This window comes from Drosophila albomicans, chromosome 3 (genome assembly GCF_009650485.2).
Source record: "Drosophila albomicans strain 15112-1751.03 chromosome 3, ASM965048v2, whole genome shotgun sequence".
Lineage (NCBI taxonomy): Eukaryota > Metazoa > Arthropoda > Insecta > Diptera > Drosophilidae > Drosophila > Drosophila albomicans.
Window position 1 is genome coordinate 9,236,641 of NC_047629.2, and position 21,172 is coordinate 9,257,812.

Here is a 21,172-nt window from a genome sequence, read left to right on the forward strand (position 1 = left end):
TTTCAAACCATATTCATTAAAAACAAAAACATAAAAAGCTCCAAACTTATCAGAAATAATAACAATTTCATTCTGTATTAATTTAATTTTTATTTTTTTACACATTTAAATTGCTTAGGCACTCTTCAGAATACAGTTCGGAATAAGAATTAGAGATCGTGGAGATTATCCTGACAGACTTCTATGAGCACGGATAATAAATTAAATACATTTCGTATTACAGTTAATATTTGTCACTTTATGGTTCAATTTTATATGTATTATACACACTTTAATCTAGAAAGCTTGGCTTAAATCAGCAAAATCTGACTCAATCAGAATCTCATAACAGTCTCTTCATCAGATATCACTCACTCATCTAAAAAAGAAATTTATTCATTATTCAAAGTAAACAAAACAATTACCAATAAAAAGGCAATGCAGAGACAAGTATTTTTGCAAGTAGTAAGCGCAAGGATTAAAAGCATTTTGAATCTATTAGCATAATAATATTAAAGAGCTTTATTGTCTGTCTGACGAATGCGGACAGTGAACTTTCAATGCTACAACTAAATGTTTGCATCGGGTTAAATGGAAATATCGATTAGGGGAATCATGTGGCATTCTATTCCAAGAATAGAAATTTCTTTATTGTATGCATTACATTTGAATGAATCAGTATTATTTCTGTACAGCAGAATATGCATCTAAATAATACAATTCATAAAGTAAAGGTTTGTCAATTAAGTGTATAAACCTTAGCTCATTTTAGTGCTTTAGGTCAAGAATAAATTGCGATTGATTTTAGTGGGTATATAGTAAGGACTTAAAAAGTCAATAACACTTTCGATTTCAGCCTTCCGCTGTGAATGTTGTAAACTAATCAACTCTTGCCTAACAGCAAAGCTGAGATTGTTTCTGGCTAGCAAATCAACAATTTTCTTGTTATCAAATTGGGTGAGAGACGCAGCAGCGTTGGAGACACTTTGCATTTCCGAAGGATGCAGTCCAATCCAGCGCAACGAAGGCGTGGCAAGACTGTGCGAGCTAAAGGACATCGCTTGAGAGCCGCGCTGATAAGTGAGCATAATCTCGATGCCAAACGGATCGGCATCCACAAGGATGTAAGCCGGCAACTGGCACTCAACCGAGAGTCTGTGCACAATACGACGAGTTGAGCAATCCGGATATCCTTTGCCCGTCAACAGAATAAAACGTAAGCCGAATGTGCTGAAAGCTTGTTGCGATAACAAGCTCTCGAAAACGGATTCCTTTTCCACAATTAAGACCATCTCAGCGCTACTTTCAATGCGCTCAACGTTCTCAAAGTCCGTTGGCAATGTGAGCGCACGGGAATATTCATTGCAATCCAGAACATCGCCATTGTTCATCAAAAATGCGACATTGCCTACAGAAAAGCATTCATTAAACTCAGTTGATAATGGGGAAATGCATGGGATATATTTACATACCTGCTATAAGACCCTTGGACGCCGACAATAATCCCAGTTGAACCGGCGCCGTGTTAAGCATATGGCAAACATCCAGTTTCGCGGCGTCGATATACGATTGAGATCTGATCATTTGAGTATCACGATAATAGAGACCACGCACCGTGCAACTGCCGCCAAACACATGCAAACGATGTATCTCGGATAGCAGATAAACAATCAGGCAAAATCGATGACGACTTGGGCGATGATTAAACGTTATCTTGCGATATGATAGACTAGACCTGCCTCTAAGGTATCGTGGTACTTGGATCATGACCTTTTCTTCGGATATTATGCTTGCGACTAGCTCAATCGCAATCTGCTCAATTTGAGCCAATAAATGGCCAGTCATAGCCATAGTTATCATATATATATACACTTAGAGAATGTTTTTAAACTTATCTTAAGATGATATTGTATATTATCTAAAAATAAAAAAGTCTTATTATAGTCCCTGATTTGTTTTCTTTTCTATTTTCTGCTCCTTTTGCCCTGTCATTTTATTTGATATAATAAAATGAATGGGCAAGTTAGTTATAGTCGAGTGTGCTCGACTTTATAGCTTCTTTCTGAACTGTAAATGTTTATAAAGACGGACAGCAATATAACAAAATTCGTATTCTCGTGACTGCTTTATTGACTTTCCTGCAATTTCTTGCTACTAAAAATCGATAGAATGTTTATAAATAAAACTTTTGCATAATTAATAAAAAGCACACAACTGCGGCTGCTAAGGTTATGATTTAATTGTTTGGCCTTCTGCTCGACCCAATGTCAGTGAATTATATAGTTAGCTTTTATCAATAATAAAAGCTACCACAATACAGTTATATTTGTTAACATGATTTATGAACTGCTCTAGTCCAAATATAGTAACTTACATTTCTTTTGTAATAGACACTATTAGGAATCGGAGAAATATATGAAATACTAAGCGGCTCTTCCTCAAAAAATTTTCCATAAATTGAAGTTGTTGTATCTATATTTTTTAAAAGAGGTCTTAAATTCCTTCATTCAGCATTCGTTAAAAATTCGAGTTCGTCTTTCAATTGATATATTTTTAGTTCATTGGATTTGAGATCCATTATATTTCTCTTAGGCCAGCGACAGTTATGATTTCTGGGCATCGACGTCATATTTTCATAATTTTTCCCAGACAAACTATGACTTCGTCATTTCCTTAAACATGATTTTATATTATTCGTTTTATTTATGACAATCTGTTCTAATCTAATGTGTCTACTTGTTTTTCAAAACAAAGGATCTTCATATTAACCTTAATGTGTGGTGTGGGAATCATTAGAAACCTAAAATGATGAAGCCCCATCAAATTTCATAAAATATATGGTGTACAAATTACACAACTTTATAAATACATATAGAATTTTTCCGAATTATTACATTTATATAAATGTAATGTACTAAAAAATTGAAATATTTCTTGAATAGCTTGTGAAAAGAATTATAAAACATAAGTGAAACTCGTAAATAAACATTAAATAGTTAGTAAATCTAGGATAATTTGTTAAATCTACTGCTAAATCATACATAAAATAATAACAAGTAAATTTAGCAGATGTAACCAAAATTCATCCCCTTTTGATTCTTTGTCTTCGATGTTTTCTTTGTCTCCAAAATATTTCCCATTCATTAACTTCTGCCAAAATAATTCAAAATAATACAAAATACAAAAATAAATAATAAATAAAGAAGTTATTCTCAACAAATTTTCCATCTTATTTAATATCTTTCATATTCCAAGCCAAAAAGAAATGTTTTTGGCAATCAATAAAGCCATGGTTACAAATTATATTTAATAATATAATTGAGCAGATTATCGAAATGCTGAAATAGTTTCTGCAACGCCCCATTTTCGAGTAATTGAAATAATCTGTTTGATTTTAATCGTTGTTTTCCCCATTTGACGTTGCTCACTTTATTCTTATTTTAAACAATGCAAAACTGTGCAACGAGTAACTTTTGCGGCATTCGTTTTTGTCAATTTTTCACTCAAAAACTATAAACGAATTATACTTTTTGTTTTTTTGGTTTTATCTATAAACAAAGGGAGAGAATTTAGTGGAGAGCAAATAAAGTTATGGATTTTGATGCATTAACATCGACACACGCACACATTAACACATTTCCACATATACACCTACATATATGTAAGTGTGTACATTCTTATTTCACACACCCTTTTATTATTAATCTATTTTATGTTTATGTATTAGTTCATATTTATATATATTTTAGCCCCGACATAAGTAGCAATAGTGTCTGTGTCAGTGTGTGTGTGCGAATGTGTATATACAATTTATTTTTGTGTATATGCTGATGTCGAATAAATTCACGTATGAAAATATCAGAGAAAATAACAAATTATGTACATTAACGGCACACACACACAGAAACACTAAAACACACATACACTGACATCAAATATAACGGTCGTTTATGCATAACTTGTCAATTTGATTATTAATGCTTATTTTCATGTTGCTTTTCATATGCGCCCAGAAAATGTACTCGTTATTTTACAAAGCAAGAGAGTTTATTTTCTTGGACCACGGGGGCTGACAACGCATTTGGGTTGCAGAGGGGAGGGAACGGTCGGGCAGGGGAATGGGGAGCAGAGACAGCGGCAGCAGCGAATGGAAGAGAAAAACTAGCGAAACAGCAGCAGCAGAAGCAGCAACGAACGAAATGGCAGCCCCCAAAGTATTGATTTGCTGGCTGGTTGACTGGCTGACTCGCCATACCCCGAAAGCAAGAGCAGAAGAGTACTTACCAATATAAAATATAAATTCCTGAACAAACAATATTAGGTCATTAAATCTCTGGTATTTTCGTGAACAACGTTTCGTTTCGTTTTTTTTTAAGTCATACGCGATCCATTACCTCATGCCTTATTTCATTCATATAACACATTATTACTTAATTTTTCTTATGTATTTTTTTCTTTCGGTTTTTTCTTCAATTTTCCAACGCCAACCAACCAAGTGGTAGTAGAAAAGAAAGACCGACTTTTACCGAGCGAGCAGTCGACGACACTACACACAACGAAATGCAAATGCATACATACATATGTATGTGTCTTTCTTTCTCTTTCTCACTCTCACACACACACTCACAGTCACAGACACAGGCAGGCAGAGCAGCAAATAATTCTCAATCAGATTTTTGTGATTATGAAAAAAACAACCGTTTCCAAATTATCGCATTAAATAATCACGATTTTTTTAACTGAAATATATATTGGGCTCACTACGACTTTATTTTTCTCTTGCCTAAAATATTGTTTGCTTTGAACCAACTACATTGTCATTTCTTTTCCAATACTGCGAAAGTGGACAATCAAAAAAAGTAACTTGATATTATTGCGCTCTGTATAAGTTGAAGTCAATTATTTTTGCTGTCGGCTGGCAAATGCAATAAATGACTTCACAGTATCTTCGTTGCACTACAGAGATTATAATTATTATCTTTCTCTAACCACATACACAATAAAAATTCAGCAGCATACGTCGTCCAAAAAATTCACATTAATACCAGGCAGCCATGTTGTAGGGTTGATAATTCGCAATCGATACATCGGCAATCCGAAATATAACGATCTTAGCACAATCATTGAACCGTTTCTAGTATTCGCCTGACCTGTTTTGACGAATGCTGTTCGTTAAATTATGAAATCTATTCGATTAAAATATTTTTTGTTGTAATATACATTTCAGTAATATTCATTAATTAATTCATTTTTCAAACCAACCGTATGCAACAGATTGACAATTATCAAAAGACTGTCGAGAACAGTTTATTTACTTAATTTTGGTTTAAATTATCGATACCGAATCAGCTGTTTCACTTTTAATTATTTTGCGGTTACAAAAACCTGAAATAGACAATATTACAGAATTGGTGACAATCAATAACAATGCAATATTTAAATTTTATTGAAGTCGCTGTTTATAATTCCAATTAGATAAGGAACAGCTATAAATGCACTCCAATTAGACTATCGTATTTGGAAGTATTTCTTATTCACCTAAGCCGTAAGTTTAATTAAAGTTATTCTGTTATTACAAATTTATATAAAGAAACTAAATTAAATTTGATGTATATGCAATTTCTAAAAAGTTATATCTGACGAATCGAAATAAAGTTGATTTTGATAACTATTGGTCGCGTGTATCATGTATATCGATATAACTTATCGATATCCGCAATCGTTGGCATTCGTTGACACTGAACTGAAACACGCCTTTTTCCTTTCTTTCCTACATACCATAATGGCGGTAGGTTTCTGAAATTTTTGTCCGATGTAAATTCCACTTTATCGTCAATAATCTTTGTAATTTTTTACAAACTTTGAATGCAAAACCGATGCCAATGCATCGTTTGTGACTGTTGAAATAATATTTTTGTGAAATACCACTTTGAAACCAAATTAATAAATACATAAATAAACAATTGCAGGCTGTTGCTAAGAAGGAACCTAAAATCAAGCGCGACCCCGCGAAGAACCCTATGCGGGATCTGCACATCCGCAAGCTGTGCCTGAACATTTGCGTGGGTGAATCTGGTGATAGGCTGACCCGTGCCGCCAAGGTAAGTAAAAAGAGATGGACGTGAAAAAGACAATTTACAAACAACAAAGTTGTGTGTCGTTGCATTTCGTAGGTGTTGGAGCAGCTGACCGGTCAACAGCCCGTGTTCTCCAAGGCCCGCTACACAGTGCGTTCGTTCGGTATTCGTCGTAATGAAAAGATTGCCGTCCACTGCACGGTGCGTGGTGCTAAAGCCGAAGAGATCTTGGAGCGTGGCTTGAAAGTGCGTGAATATGAATTGAGACGCGACAACTTCTCGGCCACTGGCAACTTTGGCTTTGGCATCCAGGAACACATTGATTTGGGTATCAAGTACGATCCCTCAATCGGTATCTATGGTCTGGACTTCTACGTCGTTCTGGGCCGTCCAGGTAAGCATATGAATTGATACCATCACAACAATTGTGCATTTAATTAGGTATCTCTTTCCAACACGAAATTGATGCTCAGTAACTGTGCGCAAAGCAAAGAAGTGGTGCTTAAATAAATTCGCTTGCATGTGAATTTAAACGGTACCAAGTCGACAGTTTCTCTTTCAATTCTTAATTCTATTGATGTTAATCCACCTTTATTAATACATCTTTATTTGTTTTTTAGGATACAACGTGGCGCACAGGAAACGCAAGTCCGGCACCGTTGGCTTCCCTCACCGTCTGACGAAGGAGGATGCCATGAAATGGTTCCAACAGAAATACGATGGTATCATCCTGAACAGCAAGAAATAAGCTCACATTCAACTGGGTGTTTTTATAAGATGAATTCTATAATAAAGCCGCCGGCGCATCGGTCAAAATTAATGAAAAACTACAAGTTTAAGTTGAAAGTTTACACAAACATTAAGTATTTTATTTATTGCTCTTGGCGTTATTCTTTGACTTGCTGCCCTTTCTATGGCTTAGCACTGCGAAGCGAATTTGTTGCACCAACCACTGGACTCCCTCGTCCAAGCCTTCGCCAGAGATGGCGTTGCTGGAGCAGATGTGCCAAGGTTTGTCCTTGATATTATCCAGTCCCAAGGCTAAAATGTAATGCGTTGAATTCAGCATGAAATCCATTTGTACACAGCTAAACAACATACCTGCAGCAATTTTGACATTGGACAGCGAATCCTCGAGATCTGATTTGTTGCCATAGAAAAGTATGGGCACTGTGCGATTGCAAAGATCTGGATGCTGTAGCACGATATCTAGTTCGTCTTTAACAACAACTAGGGGAGGAAGCGTGAATGAATTTTCCACAAACAAGTCGAATGGAATTCATGCCTTACCGAATCGCATTCTGTCACTGGAGTCAATAACGTAAATAATGCCTTGACAGTTCTTGAATTGGTGTTCCCAAAGATTTCTGTAGCGTGTAGCGCCGGACATATCCATAGCCTTAATACTCACGCCCATGGCTTAATTAAAACATAAGTTTATTTATTTGAGCACACTTGTTTATTTACTTTTTGAGACTCACTGTAAAATTGTTCGACCAGAAAGCCAACTGTTGGCACCATTATTGCAGACTGTTCATTTGATTTCTTGAAGTGATTCACTATTGTCGATTTGCCACTGTTATTTAGGCCCAGCACCAATATTGTCATTTTATCCTTCTTCACTTTGATTAAATCTGCCAAATTATTAAGCATTCCCATGTCGTATTCCCTCGCAGGTAAAAAAAAAACAATACAATGCTAACAATTTTCATTTGGCTTTGGCGATTTAAAGTACTTTTGGTAACCAAGGTAACGCCTTCGGGACATCCATCGATTTATTAGGACTCTTTCAATGCAAAAGGTTCTCGCAGTCAATGTCAGACATACGAATTACGTTCTAAGGACTAATTTTACAATATATTCGTAGCAAAGGTTGTTTTATTTTTGAAGGTGACTAATTCGGTCATCGACTTTAGTGTTTATTGAAATGTTCTTTCTTAGCAGCAATAGTTTGATTTGTATTAATTTTCTATAAATGTTTGGAGAGCTTTCCCAACATTAGTTTAAGCAATAGCTTTTCCTTCGGCTTTTTTATTTTTCTTAATAATTATTAGCATTCTTATTAATTTAAGAGGGTCATTTATATTGTTTATACATCTGTTGTAGACTGTTTTTTAAATAATCTTACTCTAAGACTTTTAAAATAGGAAAGTAACATCGACTTATTAATGTTGTGTTATTTGCTCCTTATATACAATTGATTCAATATTTATTGTTGCATTTTTTAAACTGAATCAGCATTCCTATTTGTTCTTCTGGGTAATAACAAGGCAATTTTTGATGATTTATACATTTCTTAATAAACTACAAGTACTATATATCCATACGTACTATATATGACGGTCGACAAATCAACACAAAAAAATTTAAATTTTAAGATAATTCTCTAGCTTGGACTTCGGCTATATTGTTTGTACATTTTTTTATTAGATAATAATGTATAATAATAATGTACATTTATCTTGTGTTATTGCACCATTAGTTTCATTATTTTTTGTTGTATTTTTTATATAGAACTTCCATTGTTTTTGTCGTGGGTAATAACAATGCTTTCTTTATGATTAAGAAATTTTTTATAAAATTCTATAAATACATGCATACAATTGACGATCGAGAAACCACAAATATATCAAGTTTATTAACTACAATACAAATACAATTTAAATTTTCAAACGATATCAACATCTTTCGCTTATTGTTCTGCACTTTCACTACTCTAATTATCTGCCTCAATTACTTGATTGTAGAAAGACCATAGATCTGTTGTCAAAGCCGTCTTTGTTACCTCTTTTATAATTTTTGCATCTTCTGGAAACTTAATAGAAAGTCCCGAAATAGGTCCCCAACTATTTCATTGTGTAAGCAGCTTTTGCGCGATTATTTGCTCTTATATTATATTCACTTATAAGATAATTTTATATAAAGGGCAGTTTTCATAAAAATAAAAAAATATTGAAGGTTGTTACCTTTGGTTGTTGGTGAGCCAATCGCCTGTAATTCGATTCTTGTTTTACTCAATTTCTATTACCGGCTTCAATTATCTGGGTGACCTTGCGAGCCATATCAACGGAATATCACCCGGTGCACCTGGAAAATCTACATTATAAAACGACAGGTGTTTGTGTGTATATGTAATCACTGCTTGATCATTGAATCAGATGCCTGGAAAGATTGTAAAATAAATAAACCAAATATGCTAAATTGAATTCAAAGTGTTCGGTTAGCATCAAATGATTAGAGTAAAAGAAAGTGAAGCACAGGAGAATTACATTTTATTTACTTCATTTTGTATAATTTTTTTAACATTATCAAATAATAAACCAATATCTTAGCAATCTAGAAAGTTAGCTGCCATTAATAGTTCTAAGGCAATCTCTGGTGCAATCGGAAATTCTGGTATTTCAGTTGAACTGTTGGTATAACGAACTTTATATGTAAAATACATGCACACCTTTTGTAAGACATGTGATCTGAAAAGATAAATACAAATACGTTCGATTAGTATTTTTAAAAATTGTAAGATATTAATAGTAAATGTGTAAACTACAAACGGCACAAGTTCATTTGATTCCTTTTGGACCAAAACAATCTGTGAACCGCTATAGGTAAAAGAATTTTACCAATGGAGGTTGGGAAGATCTGGAAGTATTTATATTTTAACGTCTCTCAAGAGCGTTTCCCAATTATTACAATGAGATGGGAATTATGTTGACTTGATGGCAGAAAATCGATAAGTGCATAAAGAAGAGTATGAAATTATTCATATTATATATAAATCGACAATTTTCGCATACCTTCCACAGAGTGAAAAGAGAGTGGGAACAGCAGCAAATAAAACTAAGTAGACAAGATAGAACAGCGTTCGACTTTGAAGCCTGTTAATAATGGTATCCACAAGATACAAAACTTTAGGGTTTCGCGGTGCATTTTGAAAATTGCATCAACTGATAGAGACGTGTATGTACTGTACATATATATAATATATGTGTATGTACGTATATAATATACATAGAAAATCTTCACGTACCCTTCATGAACCGGTCAATAGGTCACTCTGCGATTTGCGAATTTCAGCAGTGTGCTTGCTAGAGGAACTACTATGATTGGGAGCTGGTTAATTGGTACTTACGGAATTTCCCGAAAGTGCACTTCGTTAGCCTCGTTCTCGGCAAATTGTCCAGGACCAGATAGCATAGCCTTTATTGTGCCAGAGGTGAGAGCGTGTTCGCGTTTTACAATAAATTCGTGGCCGTCGGATGAAATGAGTTTGACGTACATGGCGTCTGGGCCCTCACAACCGCCATAGATCTTATCACTGCGCTGCTCATCCATTGCTATCATCGGAGTAATTAAATTTTCTTGGTTTTTCGCAATAATTCAACTTATTTATATTTTTTTTTGTCTTACTGGCCAAAAATCAGTCGGTGACAACACTTAAATTCTTACATATGTATGTATGAATGTCTATATATAATGCAGTGTTGGGTAACGCATTTAATTCAACGTAGAATAATTATTAACTTATGCAACTTAATAATCGTATATCTATGAACAATTTAATAATCTTATTGAGCACGTCAAAAAATCTTTATATATACATAAACATATATAAGCACTACTTTTCGTTTAATGTCACGGTTTGGCAACCCTCGTTTTGATTTTTGGTTTGCTTTCTAGCATAATCCAAAGGGGTGCACTCAATGTTGCTATTATAATCAGAGCGACATACATACATAGGCATCCTCATATTTATAATCAAATGACTGATACCATTTGTTACCATGCAGCATTTTCGGTTGCTATATTAAGAAAAATTTTAATAATTTCTGCTTGTCCTATTTGTTTTCGATATCAGGGACAGTGCTGCAAAATGTATGTGCTTGCTCGATACCGAGTACTTGTTGTTGGTTATCGATACCTTCATCGCAATTCAAATTTAATTTATTTAACTACATAATTTGCATTTAGTGAAAACTCCCTTAACTGAAACTTCTATTAGACGGACTCCGTTTCTATATTTGGAGTAGTTCGCAAAGCATTTTCAAGGACATACCCCTTGGAGAGACCGAATTTACGCGAAACAATGAGTCAACGTTCAAGAGAGGGTTCACTGTATAATATACATATGCATCTACATAATGTATATGTAAGCGAAATTTGTCTGTACGCTCGATATTGCTAATTGATTTTCTTTTCTTTATGAATGAACAAATATCATATTGTGATATCTTTGAAAATGCACGATTCTAAATACTATAGTGGTTCTGCGATTACCGTGACCTGCCTTCACATTTCAAAGTCTGAATGCAATCATTTTTATATTCTTATTTTATCAACATTCCTTTCATTATTTCTAATTCATTCATGCGTGCGCATATTCTCGATAAATACAAAACTAATTCTTTTGAATTGCCTAGTTTTCTTTTCCATTGAAGTTATCCACATTACTTTTGGAAGTTCATGCTATTCATCTAAATTCTTTTAAAATCCAACACATTCAAATTATCGGTAACACTCTTGATTTGAATTTTGTATATATTAACCCCATTTTCCCAAGAAAAAACGATTGTTTATGTTAGTTACCAAGGCAATAAATAGATTTCAGAAGAAATAATTTCGACTTTATTGGTTACGACCTTTTAAAGAACAAACACTTTTTAAACTTAATTTTTTGTTCTCATTTTATTTCGCGCAACTTGAGAAGTTAGACAGAGAGCGGCGAGAGCGTCAGAATGAGAGACTTTAGTTCTCATCGACCTCAGCCTCTTGTTCCTCCTCGAATTCAGCATCCTCATCAGCGGTGGCTTCCTGGTACTGTTGGTATTCAGAGACCAGATCGTTCATGTTGCTCTCAGCCTCAGTGAACTCCATCTCATCCATACCCTCGCCAGTGTACCAATGCAAGAAAGCCTTGCGACGGAACATAGCGGTGAATTGCTCAGAGATGCGCTTGAACAGCTCCTGGATGGCGGTGGAGTTGCCAATGAAGGTAGCAGACATTTTCAAACCACGGGGAGGGATATCGCAGACAGCGGTCTTCACATTGTTGGGGATCCATTCAACAAAGTATGAGCTGTTCTTGTTTTGAATGTTCAGCATCTGTTCGTCGACCTCCTTCATTGACATGCGACCACGGAAGATGGCGGCGACGGTCAGGTAGCGACCGTGACGTGGATCGCAGGCAGCCATCATGTTCTTGGCATCGAACATCTGTTGGGTCAGCTCAGGGACAGTCAGAGCTCTGTACTGCTGGGAGCCCCTAGATGTGAGTGGAGCAAATCCAGGCATGAAGAAATGCAGACGGGGGAATGGAACCATGTTGACAGCAAGTTTGCGGAGATCAGCATTCAATTGGCCAGGGAAGCGGAGGCAAGTGGTAACGCCCGACATTGTCAGAGACACCAGATGGTTCAAGTCACCGTACGTGGGTGTGGTCAATTTCAGTGTACGGAAGCAGATGTCATAGAGAGCCTCGTTGTCAATGCAGTAGGTTTCATCTGTGTTCTCGACCAGCTGGTGCACCGACAGTGTGGCGTTGTAGGGCTCCACAACGGTGTCCGAAACCTTTGGCGAGGGCACCACGGAGTATGTGTTCATGATTCTGTCGGGGTATTCTTCACGGATCTTGGAGATAAGCAGAGTGCCCATGCCAGAGCCGGTGCCGCCACCAAGCGAGTGTGTAAGCTGGAAGCCTTGCAGGCAATCGCAGGATTCAGCCTCTTTGCGGACAACATCGAGCACCGAATCAACGAGCTCAGCGCCCTCTGTGTAATGGCCCTTGGCCCAGTTGTTGCCAGCGCCCGACTGTCCGAACACAAAGTTGTCGGGTCTGAAGATCTGACCGAAGGGGCCCGAACGGACTGAGTCCATGGTGCCAGGTTCCAGATCCACAAGCACAGCGCGGGGCACATATTTGCCACCGGACGCCTCATTGTAGTACACGTTGATGCGCTCCAATTGCAGGTCACTGTCGCCATGGTAGGCACCAGTAGCATCGATGCCATGTTCATCGGAGATGATTTCCCAGAACTGTAATTCGAAATGAAAGCGTTTTGTAAAGTTTAATTCTGCAAATAATTGACAAACTATCCTAAAAGCAGTCGAAACTATTTGAATTTCATAATGGCAAATACTGTCTTTTTGCTCAACCAAGTTAAGATTTAAAGCAACCGTTGATGTTGTATATCTTTTGAGAAAATCGCTACATAGGAAACAGATTCTTTTTCTGCTTAAGGAATCAATAAAGAATTTGTCAAGTTGTACCAAAAAGGGCGTGAACCTATAGCTATATAAACTATTGATTTCTAAGTACATACATATATGCCGTTATGTATGAGCTGGCATGAGTCTGCTCAATTGAAGAAGCAAATAAACCAGGCTTTATATAGTCACAACAAGCCGGGGGAACTGAATAGTTTATGGCTTGTCATGAGATTGTTTTTTCTTTTTATTATTTTGGTGGGCCGAACGACAACGGAAACATCGTCATCATCAACATCAACATCATGGTTGCGGCGCTTGCGTGGGTCTATCATAATGCCAGCTGTCCACCTTTGTGGTCTGGGTACGAGACTGAGTCTGAGACTTGGTCTTGTCGTTGTTGGCTTTCCAAATATGCATGTAGGCTGTGTCTCGATCTTTATATATATATATCTCTTCTCAATCTACCTATGCATGCGCCCCACGCAATAACAGCAGCACGCCATAAGTGTAGTTGCGATTTAAGCTGCCGACCTCAAATCTGTTTCCCTCTCTGTCATACTTGAGCATAGGCGTATACACAGATACGCATACACACATACATAGACGGAGGCGAGCTTACATCATCGCCACCAACCCACACAGCAAGCGATGATAAAGCGACCGTTGTTGTCGCTCACTCTCTGCTTCTTCTAGCCGAGGCCACCGCTTGCAGCGAAAACTTTTGCCATCTGGCGTTAGAAGTGAATTTTCTGGCTAGATTACGTCACTTTTTGAGTCGTACTTTGTTGTGGCTTTGTTTACTGCATATAAACAAAACTCTTACTACGTTGCCACAAATTAATTGTAAGTGGGAAAAGTATTTGTCACGCTGCCCAAACTTACCCCTAAGTAAGTGTGTATCTATAGAGTACAAACTTCAAGCCATTCGCCTCCTGCCTGCAATGTGCGTGACAAGGCGCCCGCACCTATTTTTCTCATATACAAATGTATATGTATATTATAGATCTTAATGTATGCATCTGCCTATGTATGTACACATATATATACATAACGAGTCATGCAGCTGTTACAAGGGTAGGTTTTTGTACCTTGCAGTGCCATGCCGAGGACAACAAGGACTCTATTGATTTGCCAGTCTGCCTACCGATGCGATGACGAAGCGAATTCGCAATGAGGCACAGCCGGCAAAACGCCGCCTTACTTTACGCATGTGCATGAAAACTGGCAACGCCGCCTTTGGGTGTGTCATGTACTTGCACACTCTTATGCACGTATGTATGTATGCATGTATTTAAATGGTATTTATGCTCGGGGAAATTGCAATTGCTTATTTCACCTTTTTTCATTCAGCTCTGATGCTAATTGATTGCATGTTATACTTATTAAGCTCAACTATGTAAACATATACAAACATTTGTGTGTACACGTCGATCAATGTTTGTATACAACAACAAATAATGCCATATTTAAAGCGACTTTTCTGTGTAGATTACATCGGCAAAAAACACATACACATAGGAGATGGTCTCTACACACATACATAGCGAATATATGTGCAAAATACGTAGATAAGTACGTGTGTATGTATGTGGACATTTAGTGCCACTGCGAACCGGTCGACAACCGGTTCAGCCATTTTAGGTAAAATGACGTCATATTTTCTCTTCAACAAACTCCGGCAGCAAGGCGCATACATATGTATGTATGTACATACATAGTACATAGATCGGACCAGAAACCGGCCGACACAAAAAACATGAAAAAGTCTTGTTGCTTATGTGTTGGTGTGTATGTGAGTGGAAATGAAGTCAGTCAAGAAACTTTAATTTGAGATGCAAGAAAAGTACCTTTCACCAATTACATACCGACACAGTCGGTATACAAAAAATATTTTCTTACACATACAACGAAAAGCGACTTTCACGAAGAGAGTATTAAAACAAATGAGTCATACATCTATTTACTCATACATACGTAAGCTAAACAGTAATCATTCACTATGATAAATGGATTGAACAACCAAAAATGATAAATGCATTTAAATTCAAATATATAACTACTAATACATACACAAAGATACCTATGAAAATGCAGACACACCCAATGCGTCTTTAAAAAATGGAATATCTAGATTGTAACGATTGCTAAGTTCATTTGAACAGATGTGCTTAGAAATGGAGAAAACTGCATTAAACGTTTATGGATACACATCTCATATGCATGCACTCATATTTATATCCATAAATATGCATTTGTGTGCTGTGTGTATATGTATTATAGAAATTTATGCGCAAAAGCCGGGTGGCCTCAATAAATTTGCCACATGGCAGTATGAAAATGACGCCATGTTGACTGCTAACTGTACTTCATTTTTATTTTTAACTCAATTAAGGAAATTCCAAGATATAGAAGACATTATTACATACCTTAGCTCCGATTTGGTTGCCGCACTGACCAGCTTGGATGTGTACAATTTCCCTCATTTTGTTTTTTTTTTGTATAAGTTTTAGACTTTTAGCTTAAATAATATTTCCTGCTTGTATTCACAAACACACGTCTGCCCGCTTCACACGACGAATACTGTCTGACTCTGCAATAGAATTCGCCGGAATAATATAACATACGGTAAATGTGACCAGACCGCGATATTCGAAAAACACCCATAGCTCGCATGCGCGCATAAAAGAGGTTGGCAATGCGCAACACAAATTAGAATACGTCATAAATGCTTATGTACGTATCCTCAACTATTACTTATATTTTAAGTAATATTGATATATAAACATTCTCTGCACTTAATTAAGCATGAATTGGAATATTTTGCTAATATTTTCAGTAACACGGATATCTATTTTCATTAAACAGATGTATTTACGAAGTGAATAGTAAGAAAATATATATATGTACATTTGATCAGAATGAACAGATTATTCGATATATTTATCACTGTTGGCTTGTTTTTAAGTTATCTTATCGCTTTGTTTTGTAAATATGCAGATTAAACTTGTCAATGTTACTTTTTTTTTGCACAAAGAAAACATATGCACTTCGAAAAAAAAGATAAGATTGATAGTGGGAAGATAATTTGCACTATGTCATTGCTAAAATTCGAAGTAAACTAAAAAAAAATAGAAGAATAATAAATCATAATCTTTTGAGTCATGTTGATTATGAATATATTTTGAACTACCAACGCCACCAGGACCTTTGCCAACAGTAAAAACAGTGTTGTACAATATTAATATATAAATGGCAAAAGCTTTTTTTGTGGGGAATTCTAGGCAGTAACTTCAATTGAGAAAAGCTAATATAAAGAATAACATAAACTGTTATTTTTAAACATAGGTAACAGCTTTTAGAGACTTCCCAAAGAGAGGACTACATTACTAATATTATCCTTTATCCTTCGAAGTGTGGAAAAGTAAGTTTTTGAAATTGTATTTCGATTCCGTTCAAGATATTAATAAAAAGAAACATATGAATTGTTGTTTACCCCTATTAGTGGGTATGCTCTATATTCAAAATTTCGACATTTATAACATTGTTTTATAAGCAGTTCAAGTAAACAAGTGGAACTGGATTATTTCTCGACACTTTGAAATTAATTGTAAAAGAATGCAAAATTAATCAATGGACTTCATCTTGCACAAATGATTAATGGGTATCATTTTAACCTCATCATTTATCTTGCAGACAAGAACGTCACCCTCTTGTTTGGACAAAACTTTGCCCACAGATTCTCTTTCCTCGCCATAGATAACTTTGAATTCATCACCGCTATTTGGTGGAACCGGAGCCAAATGCTCGCTGACAATCGACACGCTACGATCCTCCTGACGCAGGAACACAGAACAGACACCATTGGAAACAGTGCGTATGATGCCAGTTTGACCAACAAGATCGGTATCATCGTGCGTGTGAATTCGCACCTCAATATCAGTAGTACACCAATCGCCCATGGTGGAGTCCAGACTGGCGCCAGGTGTTTGTGGATTGTATGGCGATTGTGGAACACCGCCGGGTGTGTTCGGTGAGTAAGTCGATGGCGATGGAGTATTCATATAACCAACCGGATAAGGAGATGGTGCAGGACTGGGGCTTGGATTAAATGGACTATAACTTCTATCCGAGCCGTACAGCGTACCAGGAGTTTGAGGCGCGAATTGCGATGACATTTGGTAACCAGGAGTACCTACAGTTACAGTTATTCATTAATTAAAAGTAAATTCTATAGCAGGCAAATAAAAATAATTTACTTGGATTGTAGCCTGGACTGGGGCTTGGTTCCTCCAACGAATAATCAAAGTCAGTATTGCGAGCCGGAGTTGTATTGGCAGTGGGATCCCAAGCACCATGGCGCGGCGTCATGCTGCCATCATGTGATGGCGTCATTGTGCCATAAGGAGTGCGCGTATCAGTATCCCAGTTGGGTGTTTGACTGCCAACCAGAGGCGTCTTGGAGCCAGCAGCAGTGTAGCTGGGAGTTTGAGCTCCATAGCCAGGTGTGCGTGCCGGAGTGCGACCATAGGTAGATACGCTGCCCTCCTTGCCGGGTTCGCCGACGATTACAATGTGATTACGATCCACTGAAATGGTTTGACACGATGTATGGAGCTCCACACGGGCTGTGCTCTCAGTAGCATCTTTAACAATTCCCACAGCACCTGTAAGGTTAATATAATAATATTAGTAGTGAGTTTCCTCGATTCTATACTAACTCAAGCAGCAAAGTTTATGATTAAGTAAGCTATCTTACCTTTGTAAGGTCCGCCACAAATCTTGATGGTTTTGCCCAAAAGTTCTCGGTCGCGAGTCACACGGAATCCGCCGCGTCCGCCCCGTGATCCACCACGAGCACCACGACCACCAGATGGATGCATTGGCGATTGTATGCGCGGCGACATGAATCCTAAGCCACCCATTGTGTTGGGATTGCTGACGTTAGTCTTGCTGCCACCGGCCAATTGCAAATGGCGTGTCTTGCACACAAATATTCCGCCATTCTCTGTGTACATGCGGCAATGCAGGAATGCCAAGCTGCGGTACAAGTGCTTGATCTCGCCAGAGCGTCCCTAGAAAAATAAATACAAAAGTTACCTTTTTGAAATTGCAGTTATATTATAACACTTACGGCATGGGGTCCCTCCATTACTTTGACAATATCGCGACGACGAATTTGATTTTGATCAGCGTCAAGAGCAACTGTATTCTGATTTTCCCGACGTTTATGCAGAGCAGTTGGCTTGCACTCAATGCATTTTCCATTCATGCCCAACACATGAAAGTTCTCCCGTTCCAAGCGCACAATAACACCGACATTTTGAGAGCTATAAATGAAATAATTATAAGGAATGGATGGACACTAAATTATTATGTATCTAACTTACTCGAGTTGCACAAGATCTCCCCATTGAAATTGGCCAAGACAATCGACACCAGTTGCGACATCAGAGCAGAGCTGCAAATCTCGTGGCAGCACCTCAAGCTCATGGTTAGTTAAATCAGAGACAAGCACAACACGCGCTGGTTCCACACGAATAATTAGACCGGTTTCGCCTTCATATCGTCCAGCCAAAACTCGGGCGTGATCGCCAGTTTTGAAGTATTTACGCAACTCGCTTGCTTTGAAGATAAGTGGATCCTTTAAGTCCTGATGCTTGGGCATCACTGTGATCATGGTGCCATCAATAGCAACAATCTTAGCTTGTAAATTTTCCAAATCTCCCACGCAGACTTCAACATTATCACCCATGGAGAAGGAATGAGCGGCCGTAGGATCATCCTTCGCATTGGCCATAATTTCCATATTCACCTCTATGAAAATCAATTGAAATATTGTGAATATAATTATAATTTGGCCAGCAATAGCGACTTACCCTCTGGTGTTTCTTCAAAACGCTCCAGTTCAGCCAGTGTTGGCTTAACACCCTCCGAAAGAATTGCGGACATGGTGAAGTTTTTGTACAAAAACCCTTTGCGCGAGTAGCGATTTCCTTCAAAGAGCAAAAAGTCACCATCCGAATGAACTTCGCCTCCAATAGCCCTAACAGCCTCAGGATCAAATGGCTTCGCTGTTGGTCGACGTTTCTTCTTACGCTTGCTATCGTCATTCTCCTAGAAAGATTGAATCTTTTAGTCTTAATTAATTAACATTATATTGTGGTACTTACTGTCGCTGTGGTTCTTAATGCACCTCGCATGCGGGTGTAATCGATGCGTGGCAAAAGTTTGAGATGCACTTGATTTTGTGCCAAGTCCACATAGTCCACTTGCGCAATATCATCCTTGTAAAGACCGCGCTTTAATCGCACCCATTGCTTGACCTTAAGGCCCACCTGCTCTTTGACAACTTTGAGAACATCTGTCATTTCTTTAATCGGCACCATTTCCTGCTTCCATTTGCCCACACGCAAATTGCCCACATTATCGATGGCGGTTTTGACGTGTGTTTGCTTGTATGCCTCCAGATAGATGTATCCCTTCACACCTTCTGGTGCGATAATCGATTTAATTTGCAAAGGATCATCGGTGTTCAAGTAGGTTAAGAACTTTCGCATCAAGAGCAATGCCGTCGCCTTCTCTTCACCAATGCGGCACTTGACCATCCATAAATTTGGATCCCTAGCAAAATGTAAAGTTGTATTATTGTTTTGTTATGTTGTTTAAGTAGTTGAGAACGCACTTGATGCCGGGCAACAGAGTTTGCTGAGTGATTTCATCGGACATTTCTTCGCCACCATCGCCAAAATGTCGCTTCGCTACTGATTCGTCAGCATATTTCTTTCGCAGATACTCCTCGATCTCATCCTCTTTTTGAGTGCTAAAAAGGGTACGGAATTAACAAAATTTCACAATATTTTGTAAATGCGTTGACTTACTCCCACAAATTGGTGCCGCGTCGTCGGATTTCAATATCTCTAGCGGTTGGACCGAGCTCGTCAATTTCGTTGCCAACAATGCCAATCTCGTTGGCGCCTTCCTCCCACTCATCATCCTCGTCCACCTTTAATTACAAACAATAAACATTTATAAGAATTCTGCAATATGAATATATGAGAGAACAACTGCACACGGCGCACTGACTAGATTGAATTACACTAAGAAAAACCTGTTTTTGTTTATTACAATTTTACCTCGTCATCCACTTCAGCTTCGTCAATGATGAAACCTCCAAAGCGCTCCTTCTTCTTCTTCTTTCTTGGATGGTCATCGTTTTCCTCTTCGTCGTATTCCTCCGAGTCTATATCTTCACCCTGATCGTCCTCAGAGTCCTCGCTCTTGCGTCGATTTGCACGTCCTCCCTGTGGTTGAGGGGAATCTGACCCAGAGCCAGAGTGAGCCGAATGCGACCGTGACCGTGATGATCTAGACCTAGATCTGGACACGGATCGCGACCTTGATCGAAAGCCAGATTTGGATCGAACACTTTGCTGTGACTTGTTAGATATCGATCCATCCTCGGAGCCACTGTCCGACATATTGCTGACTTCGGAGTCCGACATTTTTCACACTGCGTTGTAGACGTGTACAAAAGTGTGCTTTTTGTTAATATTGCTAAATAAATCAAACGCATTTACTTTAAAGGTAACCTGGGCTTGTTACTTACATATTGGTTATTAAACTATGTATGTTTATTGTTCATTTGCTAAACTTTATAACTTTCCGTAATTCCAACACACTGTTTCCACATAGATAGGGTTGCACTTTACTTTTTTATAGACGCCTGGTTTAAGCGTGACCGCAGGGTAGATTCCAAAATAAACCAAATATTTACTTTCTAGTTTACCAGTAATAATATAATCCATAAATGGCCACACTGCTTTGGGCTGCCATATGTTTTTACTTCAGCTTGTGTCAGCGTGAGGGGTATTCCTTGTTACATTAAATAATGTATTTATTGTAATGTAGCATTT

At 37.7% G+C, this 21,172-nt stretch overlaps 7 protein-coding genes across 14 annotated transcripts in view; 1 reads left to right on the top strand and 6 right to left on the bottom strand.

The window, feature by feature from the left end:
- Positions 1 to 4,977, bottom strand: part of LOC117568953 (MAP/microtubule affinity-regulating kinase 3) — a 32,130-nt gene extending 27,153 nt beyond the window's left edge. For all 4 annotated transcript variants that reach the window (XM_034249912.2, XM_034249909.2, XM_034249911.2 and 1 more), the window contains exon 1: positions 4,264 to 4,977. The gene's annotated coding sequence lies outside the window, so the exon portion shown is untranslated. The remainder of the gene's footprint in view (positions 1 to 4,263) is intronic.
- On the bottom strand, positions 430 to 5,024 carry LOC117568955 (meiotic recombination protein W68). 2 transcript variants are annotated; one of them, XM_034249913.2, is made up of 3 exons: positions 4,976 to 5,024; positions 1,452 to 1,897; positions 430 to 1,387 (listed from the first exon to the last, which is right to left on the bottom strand). In XM_034249913.2, exons 2-3 carry the CDS (start codon positions 1,837 to 1,839, stop codon positions 756 to 758), a joined length of 1,020 nt encoding a protein of 339 aa, XP_034105804.1. In that variant the 5' UTR covers positions 1,840 to 1,897; positions 4,976 to 5,024; the 3' UTR covers positions 430 to 755. The 2 variants fall into 2 exon arrangements, with proteins under 2 accessions (XP_034105804.1, XP_034105805.1); XM_034249914.2 differs by lacking the exon at positions 4,976 to 5,024 and adding an exon at positions 2,354 to 2,830.
- A 588-nt stretch (positions 5,025 to 5,612) lies between these two features.
- Positions 5,613 to 6,883, top strand: LOC117568956 (60S ribosomal protein L11). Its single transcript, XM_034249915.2, has 4 exons — positions 5,613 to 5,767; positions 5,949 to 6,080; positions 6,153 to 6,450; positions 6,677 to 6,883. The coding sequence occupies exons 1-4, from the start codon at positions 5,666 to 5,668 to the stop codon at positions 6,802 to 6,804; spliced, it is 660 nt and encodes a 219-aa protein (XP_034105806.2). The 5' UTR covers positions 5,613 to 5,665; the 3' UTR covers positions 6,805 to 6,883.
- Positions 6,755 to 7,718, bottom strand: LOC117568957 (ADP-ribosylation factor-like protein 6). Its single transcript, XM_034249916.2, has 4 exons — positions 7,538 to 7,718; positions 7,347 to 7,475; positions 7,158 to 7,286; positions 6,755 to 7,097 (listed from the first exon to the last, which is right to left on the bottom strand). The coding sequence occupies exons 1-4, from the start codon at positions 7,713 to 7,715 to the stop codon at positions 6,925 to 6,927; spliced, it is 609 nt and encodes a 202-aa protein (XP_034105807.1). The 5' UTR covers positions 7,716 to 7,718; the 3' UTR covers positions 6,755 to 6,924.
- A 1,593-nt stretch (positions 7,719 to 9,311) lies between these two features.
- On the bottom strand, positions 9,312 to 10,854 carry LOC117571231 (elongin-C). Of its 3 annotated transcripts, none has more exons than XM_034253279.1 (3): positions 10,827 to 10,854; positions 10,186 to 10,390; positions 9,312 to 9,526 (listed from the first exon to the last, which is right to left on the bottom strand). In XM_034253279.1, exons 1-3 carry the CDS (start codon positions 10,837 to 10,839, stop codon positions 9,385 to 9,387), a joined length of 360 nt encoding a protein of 119 aa, XP_034109170.1. In that variant the 5' UTR covers positions 10,840 to 10,854; the 3' UTR covers positions 9,312 to 9,384. The 3 variants fall into 3 exon arrangements, with proteins under 3 accessions (XP_034109170.1, XP_034109172.1, XP_034109171.1); XM_034253281.2 differs by lacking the exon at positions 10,827 to 10,854 and adding an exon at positions 10,464 to 10,615; XM_034253280.2 differs by lacking the exon at positions 10,827 to 10,854 and having other exon boundaries at positions 10,186 to 10,613.
- A 797-nt stretch (positions 10,855 to 11,651) lies between these two features.
- Positions 11,652 to 15,852, bottom strand: LOC117569813 (tubulin beta-1 chain). The gene is made up of 2 exons (XM_034251132.2): positions 15,686 to 15,852; positions 11,652 to 13,085 (listed from the first exon to the last, which is right to left on the bottom strand). The coding sequence occupies exons 1-2, from the start codon at positions 15,740 to 15,742 to the stop codon at positions 11,799 to 11,801; spliced, it is 1,344 nt and encodes a 447-aa protein (XP_034107023.1). The 5' UTR covers positions 15,743 to 15,852; the 3' UTR covers positions 11,652 to 11,798.
- An 889-nt stretch (positions 15,853 to 16,741) lies between these two features.
- LOC117569811 (transcription elongation factor SPT5) lies at positions 16,742 to 21,015 on the bottom strand. 2 transcript variants are annotated; one of them, XM_034251128.2, is made up of 11 exons: positions 20,866 to 21,015; positions 20,393 to 20,769; positions 20,138 to 20,262; positions 19,942 to 20,079; positions 19,430 to 19,880; positions 19,136 to 19,373; positions 18,647 to 19,073; positions 18,391 to 18,586; positions 18,016 to 18,331; positions 17,516 to 17,923; positions 16,742 to 17,451 (listed from the first exon to the last, which is right to left on the bottom strand). In XM_034251128.2, exons 2-11 carry the CDS (start codon positions 20,759 to 20,761, stop codon positions 16,883 to 16,885), a joined length of 3,237 nt encoding a protein of 1,078 aa, XP_034107019.1. In that variant the 5' UTR covers positions 20,762 to 20,769; positions 20,866 to 21,015; the 3' UTR covers positions 16,742 to 16,882. The 2 variants fall into 2 exon arrangements, with proteins under 2 accessions (XP_034107019.1, XP_051861280.1); XM_052005320.1 differs by lacking the exon at positions 20,866 to 21,015 and having other exon boundaries at positions 20,393 to 20,784.
- Positions 21,016 to 21,172: the final 157 nt, after the last annotated feature.